This window comes from Medicago sativa, chromosome 1, assembly GCF_051527215.1.
Source record: "Medicago sativa cultivar Bolivia chromosome 1, Bolivia_mono, whole genome shotgun sequence".
Lineage (NCBI taxonomy): Eukaryota > Viridiplantae > Streptophyta > Magnoliopsida > Fabales > Fabaceae > Medicago > Medicago sativa.
Window position 1 is genome coordinate 92,858,468 of NC_140749.1, and position 15,162 is coordinate 92,873,629.

A 15,162-nucleotide genomic window follows, 5' to 3' on the forward strand; every position below is an offset into this window, starting at 1 on the left:
ATTTTGTGACCTAACACATCTATATTTTCCACTATGATTCCACCAAACACCAAAAGTAAAGAAATTTATAGTAACAAAGGTTGAATAAAAAAAATTGCATGAAAGCGAATGACATCTAAAAATTAAAATTTAAGGCTAAAAATTCAACAAATGACAGCCAAAAACTGAAACAAAAAAATCATCATAATATTATGTCTTATGTGGAAGCCTACAATGGGTTGTATCATCACATTAGACTAAGACCAATCATATAAGTGAAATTGATATTGCACCAAACGTAAGATATTAGATATATGAGTCACCATACTTATATGTTGCTCAACATCTATTCTTGCATATAATGTGAAATTGTTACTCACAATTGACAAATTAACATCTCTCCACTAAGTATCATAGTCTCTGTATACGTGATCCACTACCAAGAACCGCTCCCCCACAATGTTGAACCGGGATAAGATACCGTCGTTGGACCTTCAAGGGGAGACATCACTGGTGTGGATCGGCACATTGGAGAAAGAACAACCACACAGGTGAGAATGATACCACATCTTCATTCAAAACTTTAAGGTTTAAGTATGTGTTTTTTTTCCATTTGTTTGTTGTTCAACCTCCACTATTTTATCAAATCTTTAGCTTTAATCAATACATGATACATAATAATATTCTCTATGTCAAGTATAACCAAATTCTAGCCCGTGCTTGGCACGGGTGTCCAAACTAGTATATATATATATATATATATATATATATATATATATATATATATATATATATATAGAGAGAGAGAGAGAGAGAGAGAGAGAGAGAGAGAGAGAGAGATGAAGATAAAATAGGATGCTGAATGAGTGTAGAAAAATAAATGATATACAAATATCATTCTTTATTTTGTTATTATCTACATGATTTGAGGTGGCTTATGGTGCAATTGTTGCATGTTTAACAAAGAACTTTTTTAAGCATACCCGACAATCATTGGGGCACCCCAACTCAAATAAAGACTTCTACATAATCATAAATATGAAATGTAAAACTTAACTGTACATAATTTTCTTTTTTAAAAATCAGTATCATAAAAATGACTTTCATGGTGGAGAAAAAAATATATAAACCACAAAGATGACTTTTACTGTGAAAAAGTAATCATCGCAAATGTAGGGCATTTTTATCCTTTTGTACAATAATGTTGGGTACAAAAAAAAGGTGGTAGGCCTGTCATGATCTTCCAAAAGGCAGCGCAAGCTAGATTGAGGGGCATTCCATAACCATTTAACTATGGAGAGCAAGAACAATGGGAGGATTGGGGAGAGGGTCATGATGACCCAAGACCACACAGGATTCAAAAGCATGTATGAGGAATTGTAAGTGTTCTAAAAATTCCATTTTTTTTAGTCCATCAGACAACCATGTGTTCATCCAGGATCGATAGATTTGGCCAAGAACAATCCTCGACACCAATCACACACCGATTACGCGGTCAAACTGTTATACACATCTAGAGAGTCGCGACTCAGTAAGGTGTTGGATAAGAGGTATCAACGAATACTCATTATTTAAACAAAACTGCATGAGAAAAGCATGTACCAATAGAAACTCTTTGATTTATCAGCTAAAAACTAACCTTAGTAGATATCAAGCTAATCTACAGAAATAACCATAAGAAACTCTTTACATAAAGCCTACCCTGCTAAAATGTAACACTTCGGAGCACATAATGCCACGCAACATGAGGCTACTAAGTACATGGTGGATTTCACCCTTCTACTCAATTTGTGATTGTTGTCCAACTAGCTGGAAGACGATCAGAAGTGGTAGGCAAAGCTCTAACATTAATGTCGAGAGGCATGAGACGGTACTGAATGTCGAGATCCCTGAAAATCTTCATCAACTCTTCAATAAGAAGAGACCTCCTGATATATCTTTCTCCCATGTCTTGGAAGTTCATTCTATGAGTTGGCCAGATTGCCACTTTAACCATGTTCAATTGATCGTGATCCTTCAAGACTATAAACGGTGAAGGATACCAGTGCTCCTTCTTGTTATCAATGAAACTGCATTGTAGTCAATAACGATTTTAGGTCATCAGATATATATACCAACAAATATGCAAAGATAATAAAGGAGAGACAGCTTTCAGTTTCAATACATACTTATGTATTCTGTGTTTCATGAGTGAAATCTTTTCAGGTGGGGTAGCTACATGGATACAGAATTCAATAGAATCTCCCATGTCAGGACTACGGTAGAAATTATGTATGGCCTTAGTAGCAAGGACACTGTTAGGGATCGTTATCTTTTGATTATCGTATCTCAGAAATACGGTGGTCAAGATGTTCATCTCTTCGACAACCATCTGAAACCACAAGCAAAAATGAGGGGAGGGGGACAAAATTAGACCAGGTTTGCATTGCAAGAAGACAGAATCTATAAACTCCTAGAGATATATACATTACCTGGGTCGCATCAATTTCACATCTATCTCCCACATCAAATGGATGCATTACAAATAAAAATATGATTGCTTCAAATACAGTCTTGCATGTGTTTCCGAATATAAATGCAACCAAGACAAGTTGTGAGCTCACAAAAAGAAGAAATTTGGTAGTAGCAATTTCCAATATCAAGAGCCAAATAACCAGTATGATAATGGCAACTAAGAAATTGAGCATTCGATGAAGTTTGTGTCATTCAATGTCAAAGCAAGCGCTCTCCTCTCCCTGAAGGCATTAACCTGGACAATAAAATGAGCAATATTGCTGTAATTTGTAAATATTATAGAAGTAAACACATTATACTTGTATGTAAAGTGTAAACAAAATCAAAAGTAACCAGGCACGAATACTCTCTCGATGCAAATTTTTGTCTTAAAAAGATTCGTCAAAGCATGTATGATTGAAAATGAGCACAAGAAGAAGAAAAAAGATAAAGCCAAGTTTAATCAGATGCAACTAGTCTTAGGCAGGGTCAAACAGAGCTTAGGTAACTATGGGTTTATCTAATATATATACTACGGCGGGTAAATGTTTACAACAAGTGAATAATGTCAGGAAACCATAATGAAAATGTGATGCACATCAAGGAAGTGCTATCAAATTTTGCCTCTAAAAGGTATTCCATCAGACAAACAACACTAAAGAAGAAAAGGAAACATATGAAATTACACGGTTTATGCATCATACGCGTTAAATCTTACCACCCAGTTCTTCAACGCGGATTTGCTGATTTTCCCAGAATCAGACGCTCCTTCAAATAGATTTATGGTTTTTATAGCCTCATCTTCTCGCATAAAACGCATTAAGTCCTCAGGATATATAAACCTGCAGTGCAGCATAAAGGAAGAAAATAAAATGACAGAGAGAAAGGACTAATAAACAATGGACCACTTGTCATTTATTACATGTAATGCATATTAAATTAGACAGAAACCTTTTCTTTATTGGTCACACTAAACACTCAATTGATTATGTCACATAGGAGAGAGAAAGAGAGTTTAAATAACACATAGTAGTAGTAGTAGTATAAGTCCAAGACGACGACTACTACTACTAAGATTAGACATCTTCTCGCATAACCATTTACGAATTTCCTACAATGTTTATCTTGATTTTTTTTAAAATTATGTCATATATTTTAATAACAAATGCACGTAATTGTCAAAAAAAAAATAACAAATGCACGTAAATGTGTTTTAATATATAAAAAAAAAATTCTCTATTATAAAGATTTGGCTTCATAGAATGCAAAAGTACACGTGTACATATATGGTGCTTAAGCTCACTAAATGTTATTAAACTAATCCACATCAGCATGTACATTTTCAGTTTTTAGTGAGAAAGGAATGCATTAATATGATATTTAAGATTAGACATTTATCATATCATTAGTCAACTATGCATTTATCCTATAAGATATCCATACATTGATGATATCACAAAATTAAAGGGGTAATTGATGTTTTTCTTTTTTGAGGGGAAGGGGGTAATTGAGGTTATTTAATTGATTTTTATTTTATAAAATATTGTTTCTAACTTTCAACATTTTCACACTGTTTCAAAATTCAACGTTCATTCTAAAATTTGAAATTCTTCTCGAATTCTCAAATCCCTTTTTCGTTGAGTGGAGAGTTTGGTTTTCGATTGTGTCCTCCTTCAATATACGTTGACATCTAAATGTAAATTTTACATATCATATTTGTAATTTTTTTTTCTAAATTAAAAGCACAATTTAAAGAGAATATATGACATCTCAACTAGACTTTATTCATTTTTGCTTATATATATTATATTATTAAAAAAAGGGGGAGATACAAATACAAATTAGGGGGACATAAACCTACCCCAGTAAATCCACACAAAAGTGTAGGTCGACCCTAAACGGATAGTACAAAAAATTAAAACAACACAAGTGGGTCAACTTCTAATTAATCCTAAAACTAATCAAAGGTTTTGCGTATATATGTAACTCATCAAATTATTTCCCTAATTTATCTATCATATAATTTTTTAATAAGCATGTATTTTTTCAACTCAACATATCACATTAGCTTTTTTCCATTTTTAGATTCCTCCAAAGACCAAAAATGAAGGAATTTAAAATAACGCAAAAAAATAAAATGATTTTTTTATATTTAATATAAAAAATTAAGCTAATGATATAAAAACTAACAAAATATTTCATCATAATGTTTGAAGTTATGAGGGAGTCTTCAATGGGTTGGATCTTCATATTTGGCTAAGAGAAACCCCACAAATGAGATTGACACACCCCTAAAAAAAATGAGATCGACACCACATCTCACTTATATGTTACTCAATATGTACTTTTGCATCTAATGTGTAGAAGTTTAACTCACACACGACACATTAACATCTCTCCCTTAAGCGTGAGACTCTTTGTATCTATGATATGGTGAAATAACCAAATAAGGCAATTTCGTAGAGATATGTTTTCACTCATTTATTTCATGAGAAGAGAAAAAATAAAGTAGAAAAAGAAATCAGATGAAAAAAAGAATTTGAACATGAGAGAAAAAGTAAGGGAGAATAGTGAGTTGTTGGTAATTTTATGGGTTTGTTACGTTGAAGAAAATTGAGATAATTTAGTAATTATGCTATCAAAGTACCAAACTCATTAAAAAGTCAACATCAATTTAAAATGTCTAATAAACATCTACAATTTTCCTTTTTCAGATTCCACCAAAGACCAATAGTGAAGGAATTTGAAATAATAGATGTTGAATAAAAATATATATTGCCTTGACAAAAAAAAATGCATGAAAATGAATGACGTCCAACATCTAAATGTTAAGATTAAAAATATTAAAAAAATAACACGAAAAACTAACAAAACAAATTATCATAATGTTGGAATTCCCAGTGTAGCCTACATTAGGTTATATCGTAACATTATGCTAAGAGAAACCACAAAAATTAGATTGATACCACATTTTCATACAATTTTTTTAGTTCATATCGCTTATATGTTATTCAACATCTTCTCTTTTCTCCATTATAATTTTAACTCACATTTGACATATTAACATCTCTCTCTCAAGTGTGCAAGTCTCCACGTCTGTAATTATGTGACATAGGCAAATAAGGTCAAATGAAGGCACAACATTGTCATAAAGATGGGATGGTAGTAATTAAATATAAGGAGGTTTATATTTCTTACTTTTATGAGAAGAGAGAAAGGAAATTGAAAAAGAAAGAAGATGAAAAATAAATTTGAGATTGAGATAAATGATACAGGTAAAAAAAAAAAGAATTGTGTATTTGTCGATGAGGTTATAAGAAATAAAGTGAGTTGCTGGTAATTTTATAGGTCTATCGATGAAGTTTGATATTTTTGGGTAATTAATTTGCCAAAAAAATATACCTAATTAAAAAACACTACAACATTTAAATCTTTTTAATAAGCACGAATTATGTCAACTCAACATTCTACGTGAGAATTTTTCTATAGTTAAATCCAACCAATGATCAAAAGTGAAGAAATTTGAAATAATATAGATTGATTAAAAAATAGTGCATGAAAATGAATAACATCCAAAAACTTATATTTAATACTCCCTCCGTTTCAAAATGAGTGTCGCTTTAGCCAAAAAAATTTGTTTCAAAATGAATGTCACTTTCAGTTTCCAATGCAATAATAACTTTTTCTTTTCAATTGTACCCTCCAATTAATACTCTGCACACTCCTTCCAAAGAATTACTTTTAAAACTAACCAATAGTTAATAAGGATAATTTGGTAAAATAACTATTCTCTTTCTTTTAATCATTGCATTTCTTAATATGTGTGTAAACACCTAAAACGACACTCATTTTAAAACGGAGGGAGTATAAAAATGAAATAAATGACATCAAAAAACTAACAAAATAGTTAATCATAATGTTCAGAGTTTTGAAGAAGACTAAAATAGGTTAGAACAACACATTATGCTAAGTGCGACTATAAAAGTGAGATTGACACCACATCATCACCAAAATCTTAACACATTAGTTATATTGATCATCTCACGTATCTATTTCTTAACAATTGACACATTAACATATCTTCGTTAAATGTGAGACTTTCTTCGTTTGAGATCTGGTGACATAGCCAAATAAAGCTAGACGAAGGCAAAACATAGTAAAAAAAGGTTGGTTGATGGTGGTTTCATGGAAGGAGATTTATGTTTGCACATTTAATGAAAAAGAAAGAAAGAAAAATAGAAAAAGAAATAATATGAGAAAGAAATTTGAACATGAGAGAAATGATAACGGAAAAAAAGTAGTGTGTGTTTTGTCCGTGGAAATATTAAGAAAAGAGTGTGTTAGTGATAATTTGATGGGTTATTTGAAGGAGTACGAGATTTATGAGTAATTATTTCACCAAAAAATAGACTCAATAAAAAAACTCCACATCAATTTAAAATGTCTAATAAACATGTACACATGTACTTTATCAACTCATCATAACATATATGTAGTTTTCTATTGTTCAATCTCATCAAAGATCAAAAATGAAGATATTTGAAATATAGAGGTTGGATAAAAAATTGAATGAAATCGAACGACATCAAAAAATATATATTGAATATTAAAAAATTAAGATATTATATTAAAAAAATAAAAAAATTAAATAATTCATCGTAATATTTGTAGTTATAAGGGAGCCTACAATGAATTGAATCATCACATTTGACTAATAAAACTCCAGAAGTGAGATTGAGATTGACGCCACATCTTCACCTAAAACCTCAAGACATTAGGCATATTATCAATTCATTCATATGTTGCTCAATATATATTATTGCATCCAAAGAGAAGTTTAACTCACATGACACATTAACATATCTCCCTTAAGGTTAGGAATCTCTGTGTATGTGATATAGTGAGATCAGATCAAAGATACAACATCGTAAAAAAATTTGGTTGGTAGTGGTTTCATAGAGGAGTGTTTTTGTTTGTTTCTTTCATGCGAAGAAAGAAAGTAAATTAAAAAAAGAAAGAAGATGAACAAGGAATTTGAACATGAGAGAAATTACGAGGGAACAAACTAAGGAAAGTATGTTTTACCCATGAGAGTATATGTAATATAGTGAGTTACTGATAGTTTATGGATTTGTTGAAGGCGTTGGCGATTGCTGGTAATTATGCTACCAAAATATTAGACTCATTAAAAAAATACCACATCAATTTAAACTGTCTAATAAACATGTATTTTGTGACCTAACACATCTATATTTTCCACTATGATTCCACCAAACACCAAAAGTAAAGAAATTTATAGTAACAAAGGTTGAATAAAAAAAATTGCATGAAAGCGAATGACATCTAAAAATTAAAATTTAAGGCTAAAAATTCAACAAATGACAGCCAAAAACTGAAACAAAAAAATCATCATAATATTATGTCTTATGTGGAAGCCTACAATGGGTTGTATCATCACATTAGACTAAGACCAATCATATAAGTGAAATTGATATTGCACCAAACGTAAGATATTAGATATATGAGTCACCATACTTATATGTTGCTCAACATCTATTCTTGCATATAATGTGAAATTGTTACTCACAATTGACAAATTAACATCTCTCCACTAAGTATCATAGTCTCTGTATACGTGATCCACTACCAAGAACCGCTCCCCCACAATGTTGAACCGGGATAAGATACCGTCGTTGGACCTTCAAGGGGAGACATCACTGGTGTGGATCGGCACATTGGAGAAAGAACAACCACACAGGTGAGAATGATACCACATCTTCATTCAAAACTTTAAGGTTTAAGTATGTGTTTTTTTTCCATTTGTTTGTTGTTCAACCTCCACTATTTTATCAAATCTTTAGCTTTAATCAATACATGATACATAATAATATTCTCTATGTCAAGTATAACCAAATTCTAGCCCGTGCTTGGCACGGGTGTCCAAACTAGTATATATATATATATATATATATATATATATATATATATATATATATATATATATATATATATATATATATATATATATAGAGAGAGAGAGAGAGAGAGAGAGAGAGAGAGAGAGAGAGATGAAGATAAAATAGGATGCTGAATGAGTGTAGAAAAATAAATGATATACAAATATCATTCTTTATTTTGTTATTATCTACATGATTTGAGGTGGCTTATGGTGCAATTGTTGCATGTTTAACAAAGAACTTTTTTAAGCATACCCGACAATCATTGGGGCACCCCAACTCAAATAAAGACTTCTACATAATCATAAATATGAAATGTAAAACTTAACTGTACATAATTTTCTTTTTTAAAAATCAGTATCATAAAAATGACTTTCATGGTGGAGAAAAAAATATATAAACCACAAAGATGACTTTTACTGTGAAAAAGTAATCATCGCAAATGTAGGGCATTTTTATCCTTTTGTACAATAATGTTGGGTACAAAAAAAAGGTGGTAGGCCTGTCATGATCTTCCAAAAGGCAGCGCAAGCTAGATTGAGGGGCATTCCATAACCATTTAACTATGGAGAGCAAGAACAATGGGAGGATTGGGGAGAGGGTCATGATGACCCAAGACCACACAGGATTCAAAAGCATGTATGAGGAATTGTAAGTGTTCTAAAAATTCCATTTTTTTTAGTCCATCAGACAACCATGTGTTCATCCAGGATCGATAGATTTGGCCAAGAACAATCCTCGACACCAATCACACACCGATTACGCGGTCAAACTGTTATACACATCTAGAGAGTCGCGACTCAGTAAGGTGTTGGATAAGAGGTATCAACGAATACTCATTATTTAAACAAAACTGCATGAGAAAAGCATGTACCAATAGAAACTCTTTGATTTATCAGCTAAAAACTAACCTTAGTAGATATCAAGCTAATCTACAGAAATAACCATAAGAAACTCTTTACATAAAGCCTACCCTGCTAAAATGTAACACTTCGGAGCACATAATGCCACGCAACATGAGGCTACTAAGTACATGGTGGATTTCACCCTTCTACTCAATTTGTGATTGTTGTCCAACTAGCTGGAAGACGATCAGAAGTGGTAGGCAAAGCTCTAACATTAATGTCGAGAGGCATGAGACGGTACTGAATGTCGAGATCCCTGAAAATCTTCATCAACTCTTCAATAAGAAGAGACCTCCTGATATATCTTTCTCCCATGTCTTGGAAGTTCATTCTATGAGTTGGCCAGATTGCCACTTTAACCATGTTCAATTGATCGTGATCCTTCAAGACTATAAACGGTGAAGGATACCAGTGCTCCTTCTTGTTATCAATGAAACTGCATTGTAGTCAATAACGATTTTAGGTCATCAGATATATATACCAACAAATATGCAAAGATAATAAAGGAGAGACAGCTTTCAGTTTCAATACATACTTATGTATTCTGTGTTTCATGAGTGAAATCTTTTCAGGTGGGGTAGCTACATGGATACAGAATTCAATAGAATCTCCCATGTCAGGACTACGGTAGAAATTATGTATGGCCTTAGTAGCAAGGACACTGTTAGGGATCGTTATCTTTTGATTATCGTATCTCAGAAATACGGTGGTCAAGATGTTCATCTCTTCGACAACCATCTGAAACCACAAGCAAAAATGAGGGGAGGGGGACAAAATTAGACCAGGTTTGCATTGCAAGAAGACAGAATCTATAAACTCCTAGAGATATAGACATTACCTGGGTCGCATCAATTTCACATCTATCTCCCACATCAAATGGATGCATTACAAATAAAAATATGATTGCTTCAAATACAGTCTTGCATGTGTTTCCGAATATAAATGCAACCAAGACAAGTTGTGAGCTCACAAAAAGAAGAAATTTGGTAGTAGCAATTTCCAATATCAAGAGCCAAATAACCAGTATGATAATGGCAACTAAGAAATTGAGCATTCGATGAAGTTTGTTCACTGCGGTTTTGGTGTCATTCAATGTCAAAGCAAGCGCTCTCCTCTCCCTGAAGGCATTAACCTGGACAATAAAATGAGCAATATTGCTGTAATTTGTAAATATTATAGAAGTAAACACATTATACTTGTATGTAAAGTGTAAACAAAATCAAAAGTAACCAGGCACGAATACTCTCTCGATGCAAATTTTTGTCTTAAAAAGATTCGTCAAAGCATGTATGATTGAAAATGAGCACAAGAAGAAGAAAAAAGATAAAGCCAAGTTTAATCAGATGCAACTAGTCTTAGGCAGGGTCAAACAGAGCTTAGGTAACTATGGGTTTATCTAATATATATACTACGGCGGGTAAATGTTTACAACAAGTGAATAATGTCAGGAAACCATAATGAAAATGTGATGCACATCAAGGAAGTGCTATCAAATTTTGCCTCTAAAAGGTATTCCATCAGACAAACAACACTAAAGAAGAAAAGGAAACATATGAAATTACACGGTTTATGCATCATACGCGTTAAATCTTACCACCCAGTTCTTCAACGCGGATTTGCTGATTTTCCCAGAATCAGACGCTCCTTCAAATAGATTTATGGTTTTTATAGCCTCATCTTCTCGCATAAAACGCATTAAGTCCTCAGGATATATAAACCTGCAGTGCAGCATAAAGGAAGAAAATAAAATGACAGAGAGAAAGGACTAATAAACAATGGACCACTTGTCATTTATTACATGTAATGCATATTAAATTAGACAGAAACCTTTTCTTTATTGGTCACACTAAACACTCAATTGATTATGTCACATAGGAGAGAGAAAGAGAGTTTAAATAACACATAGTAGTAGTAGTAGTAGTAGTAGTATAAGTCCAAGACTACTACTACTACTACTACTACTACTATGTGTTATTCAAACACCATTAAAACTTGCCTAAGGTGATTTGGTCATGTTTCAATAGAAACTCAAAATAAGAAAAAACATTATTAAATGAAAAATAAACCAAATAGAAGGGGAAGACATCCTAATTATGTCTTTTGAGTTTTTGATAATCCATACATAATACCAAGAGAAAGAAATAGGAGTTAATAATAATCATAACAGAAGCTAATATCATAAGTAAAAAGTTTACAAATGCATAAAAGTATACAGGTGTCAGGTATGGAAACAAGCAAGCTGATATGTCATATAAATCATGATTGGTGAGTAAAACTAGATTAATGGATAACCTGCAGCCACGCCTAGCAACATTCTGAAAGATTTTCTTAGCAGCTGCTTTAGCCTCATTTTCACTTCTGATTTGTGTGGCATGCTCATCATCAGCAGAAGAATCAAGTATCTGCTCATCCAATGTAGTAAGTGCCCCATGCCGAACCATATTCATTAACCTCTTCATATTCCAAGCTGACACGTTATTTGGATTCAGCTTGTGCAAGTGATCAATAGTTATCCCACCACCACCATTCCCAATCCCATTATCATCAGATTTCTTGGAAAGTGGCATTGAAAACTTGCCACTCTTAACCACAGGGCTTTTCTGAAGCATTCCACTCCTCAACCTTCCACTCTTGATGTTAGGAAAGGCACTAGCTCTTAGGTCAGCAGGTATGCTAACACCGGCATTCTGCAACTTCTGAACCTCATCAGCAAGCCTTTCCTCTTCCTCTTCCGCCTTTCGAATCTCCACCAAAGGCGGCCCCGAGAGTGTTTCGATCACAAACTGATTAAACAGTGACTCTTGAATCCTATCAAAGTATGTACTCACATGAAAAGAAGAAGCTAAAACCTTAACCACTAGAGTTTTCAACAACCACACCAAAGTACCCACCAAGAAACAGACCAAAACCTTGGTCACATATTGAAGGACATCACTGTTTGTCTCTCTTTGAACTCTCTTATCAAACAGAAAATGCCATGCAATCAAAACAAGCCCTAACCAAACACAATTTTGCACAGCTTTCCTGACACCATACACAAAATAAAGAACCCTCTTTCTCAATAGGAAATTCCTTTCAATACAAAACACAGCAATCCTAATAACCCAATCAGAAACCAATCTACCACATATTAGAACAAGGATCATCACTTCCCATTTCCAAAACTTAAGCTGCCACAGAGTCTTATCCCTCAACAAAGGAACACTCAAAGTTGTTACTAATGCACCAATAATTAAAATCAAACTCAACCATTCAAGAAGAATCCAAAGACTGAAATGTGTTTTCTTATACTCATCTGGAAAATCCTCTTCCATAAAAGGATCATCTTCATCATCATCACCTTTCCTCCCAATCATCCCGGACAAAAGCTGACTCGATTTAGCAACCCGACCAGATCTTCTATCCGGTTCATCGGGTGGGTCCATTAATCTGGACTTAGTTTTAGTTTTCATTAACGTTGATTTTCTCTGCATTGAGAGGTTCCTCTCAAACGAAGCATTGGAGGAACACCTCAAAACCTCGCAATCACCACCACCGTTACCCGCAGGTGATGGAGAATGACGACGGTCGTGATTAGGGGGTTGTGGAGGCCGAGCATACTCACCCATTGACGGCGAATCCTTGCTGTGTCTTCTCCGAACAGGATCGTTCACAGCTTCAATCCCATTCGAATTTGAAGCTGGTTCCTCGAAACTAACTTTCAACTCGCGTTGAATCACCGTGGGAGATTCCTCCACCGGCGTTAACTTTCCGTCAGCGACGTTACCTTCATTCTGAAGCTCCTCCATCTCCAAATCCATGTCCAATGACATATCACCGGAGGCACGCTGTTTATGAAGAAATTTTCCGATCAGTTGCGACGGTGGATCCTCTAGCTTAGCTTTGTGGCGGAAATCAAAACTCTCATCACGAACATTGTCGCCGGTGTCATTCCAAAAATCGTAGCTGGATTCTCTCCAAATCTTGTTATTGGCTTGGGAAGGTTCACCGCCGTCGTCGTTGATTTTCACGACGACGTCTCCGGCCATAGGAAAAGAGCGGCTGCTGTGTTGGCGGTCGTGGAGAATAGGGAGCTGTTCGTGGTCGGAATCTGCAGAAAATTTTCTAGAATGTTTATTGTTCTGAGAAGCATAAGATTTGAAGGATTTTTTAATAGTTTGCATCACAGGGTTAGGGTCTCTCTGGAAAATTGAATTTAATAAAAGAAGATTTTAATAAAATAATAATGCATCCTAAAGTTTAGTTAAACGTGAAAAAGAAAAGAAAGTAGGTATTCGGTGGTGACCAAGAAATTTTTCTATATACACTATAAAAGATATATAATGCTGCTTTTTGATTTTTTAGGATTGAAAGGGTCTTTCTAGGACGATGTGAGGGGACGCGTGTACTGTGTATTGTCAACAGAGCAGATGCAAAAAACACTTCTAACGACAATGATGATGACAATGGTTGATGAAGGGGAATAGTATAATGTTTTTAAATAATTTATGGATTGTAGAGAGAGAGTTGTGGTGGTAATGTAATGGTATAACAGTAGCGTTTGTTTTATTCTGTTTTAAGTTTTTTTTATTTTGTTTTAAGTTTGATTGGTGCTGTTTTAGTGATGCGGTGGTCCTTAAATTTATTTCCTTCTCTCAGTCTCATAACCGCGTATCCTGCCTGTTATCTCCGGGTCCTCCTTTTAATATATTTTTTTAGTTTAATTCATATATTTTTATTTTATAATTAAATATGTTTTTTACGCTATGAATATACAAAATTTTTATTTTAGTTACTTTAAAAAAAATTATTTTTAGTCTTTAAAAGTTTTTTATCTTCATCTTTTGTCTTTCTTTTTAAGTAAACTTATGTGTATAATTAATATTTTTTAAACTAATTTTGTATAAATATTTATAATATTATATGAATCTCTTCCAAATATTAAAGTGAAAAATTTTGTTTGATACGAATTTTTAAAAAATATATGCATGGGACGAAACGAAGTTTAAAGTCTAGATATTTCACTTTAAAGTTTAATTTTTACTCATTAGACTAATTGAACAAAATATGTATGGCTATGGTTAATAGGTTAAGAGTTTTTTGTTTTGTTTTTCTATGTGCCAACAAAAATACCAGAAAATTCGTATCAAACAAAAATTTGGCATTATAATCATGTTTAAATTTTAATTTGATTATGATGGTTTTTATGGGTATTTCGTTTACTTTAATTTTATTGTATTATTTATAGTATTTTACATGTACGTTATTAATTTAATGTTGTGAGTTGTAAATTCATTGTTTATTTTTTTAGCGATATTGCCTAATATACTCTATTAGTTTAATTAAATGAATAAATATTATTTTGTTTTTATTAAAAAAAATTAAAAAAAACTAACTAAACATATCCCAAATATTATTAAAAAACAAAAACATATCTTCAAATTTGCAGACGTGAATCCTAATTGTATTTTCCTTTTTTTATTGTTTTGTTTCAATTTTAAAATTCATTAACAATATTTTGTTTTTTCCCCTAAAAAAGAAAAACAATATTTTGTTTCCTTAATGATTGAGGGACTAAATTTGGTATCATACTGTATCAAATAAAATTATGTTTATTTTATATATATATATATATATATATATATATATATATATATATATATATATATATACATATATATACATACTTAATGATTGAGGGACTAAATTTGGTAACATACTATATCAAACAAAATCATGTTTAATTCTTTCCTTTTTTATAAGTTTCCCCGGTAAATGGTTAACCTTTTTTTTTATTTTGCAATAGAGGGTCGGCGGCTCAATAGAAAAACTAAGAAACTAAATGCACA

The 15,162-nt window shown here is 32.7% G+C and overlaps 2 protein-coding genes across 2 annotated transcripts; both read right to left on the minus strand.

Annotated features, from left to right (window-relative positions):
* Positions 1-1,578: 1,578 nt before the first annotated feature.
* LOC146959241 (mechanosensitive ion channel protein 5-like) lies at positions 1,579-2,674 on the minus strand. Its single transcript, XM_085740789.1, has 3 exons — positions 2,451-2,674; positions 2,148-2,350; positions 1,579-2,048 (listed from the first exon to the last, which is right to left on the minus strand). The coding sequence occupies exons 1-3, from the start codon at positions 2,664-2,666 to the stop codon at positions 1,763-1,765; spliced, it is 705 nt and encodes a 234-aa protein (XP_085596915.1). The 5' UTR covers positions 2,667-2,674; the 3' UTR covers positions 1,579-1,762.
* A 6,626-nt stretch (positions 2,675-9,300) lies between these two features.
* LOC146959242 (mechanosensitive ion channel protein 6-like) lies at positions 9,301-13,788 on the minus strand. The gene is made up of 5 exons (XM_085740790.1): positions 11,627-13,788; positions 10,929-11,052; positions 10,173-10,466; positions 9,870-10,072; positions 9,301-9,770 (listed from the first exon to the last, which is right to left on the minus strand). The coding sequence occupies exons 1-5, from the start codon at positions 13,495-13,497 to the stop codon at positions 9,485-9,487; spliced, it is 2,778 nt and encodes a 925-aa protein (XP_085596916.1). The 5' UTR covers positions 13,498-13,788; the 3' UTR covers positions 9,301-9,484.
* Positions 13,789-15,162: the final 1,374 nt, after the last annotated feature.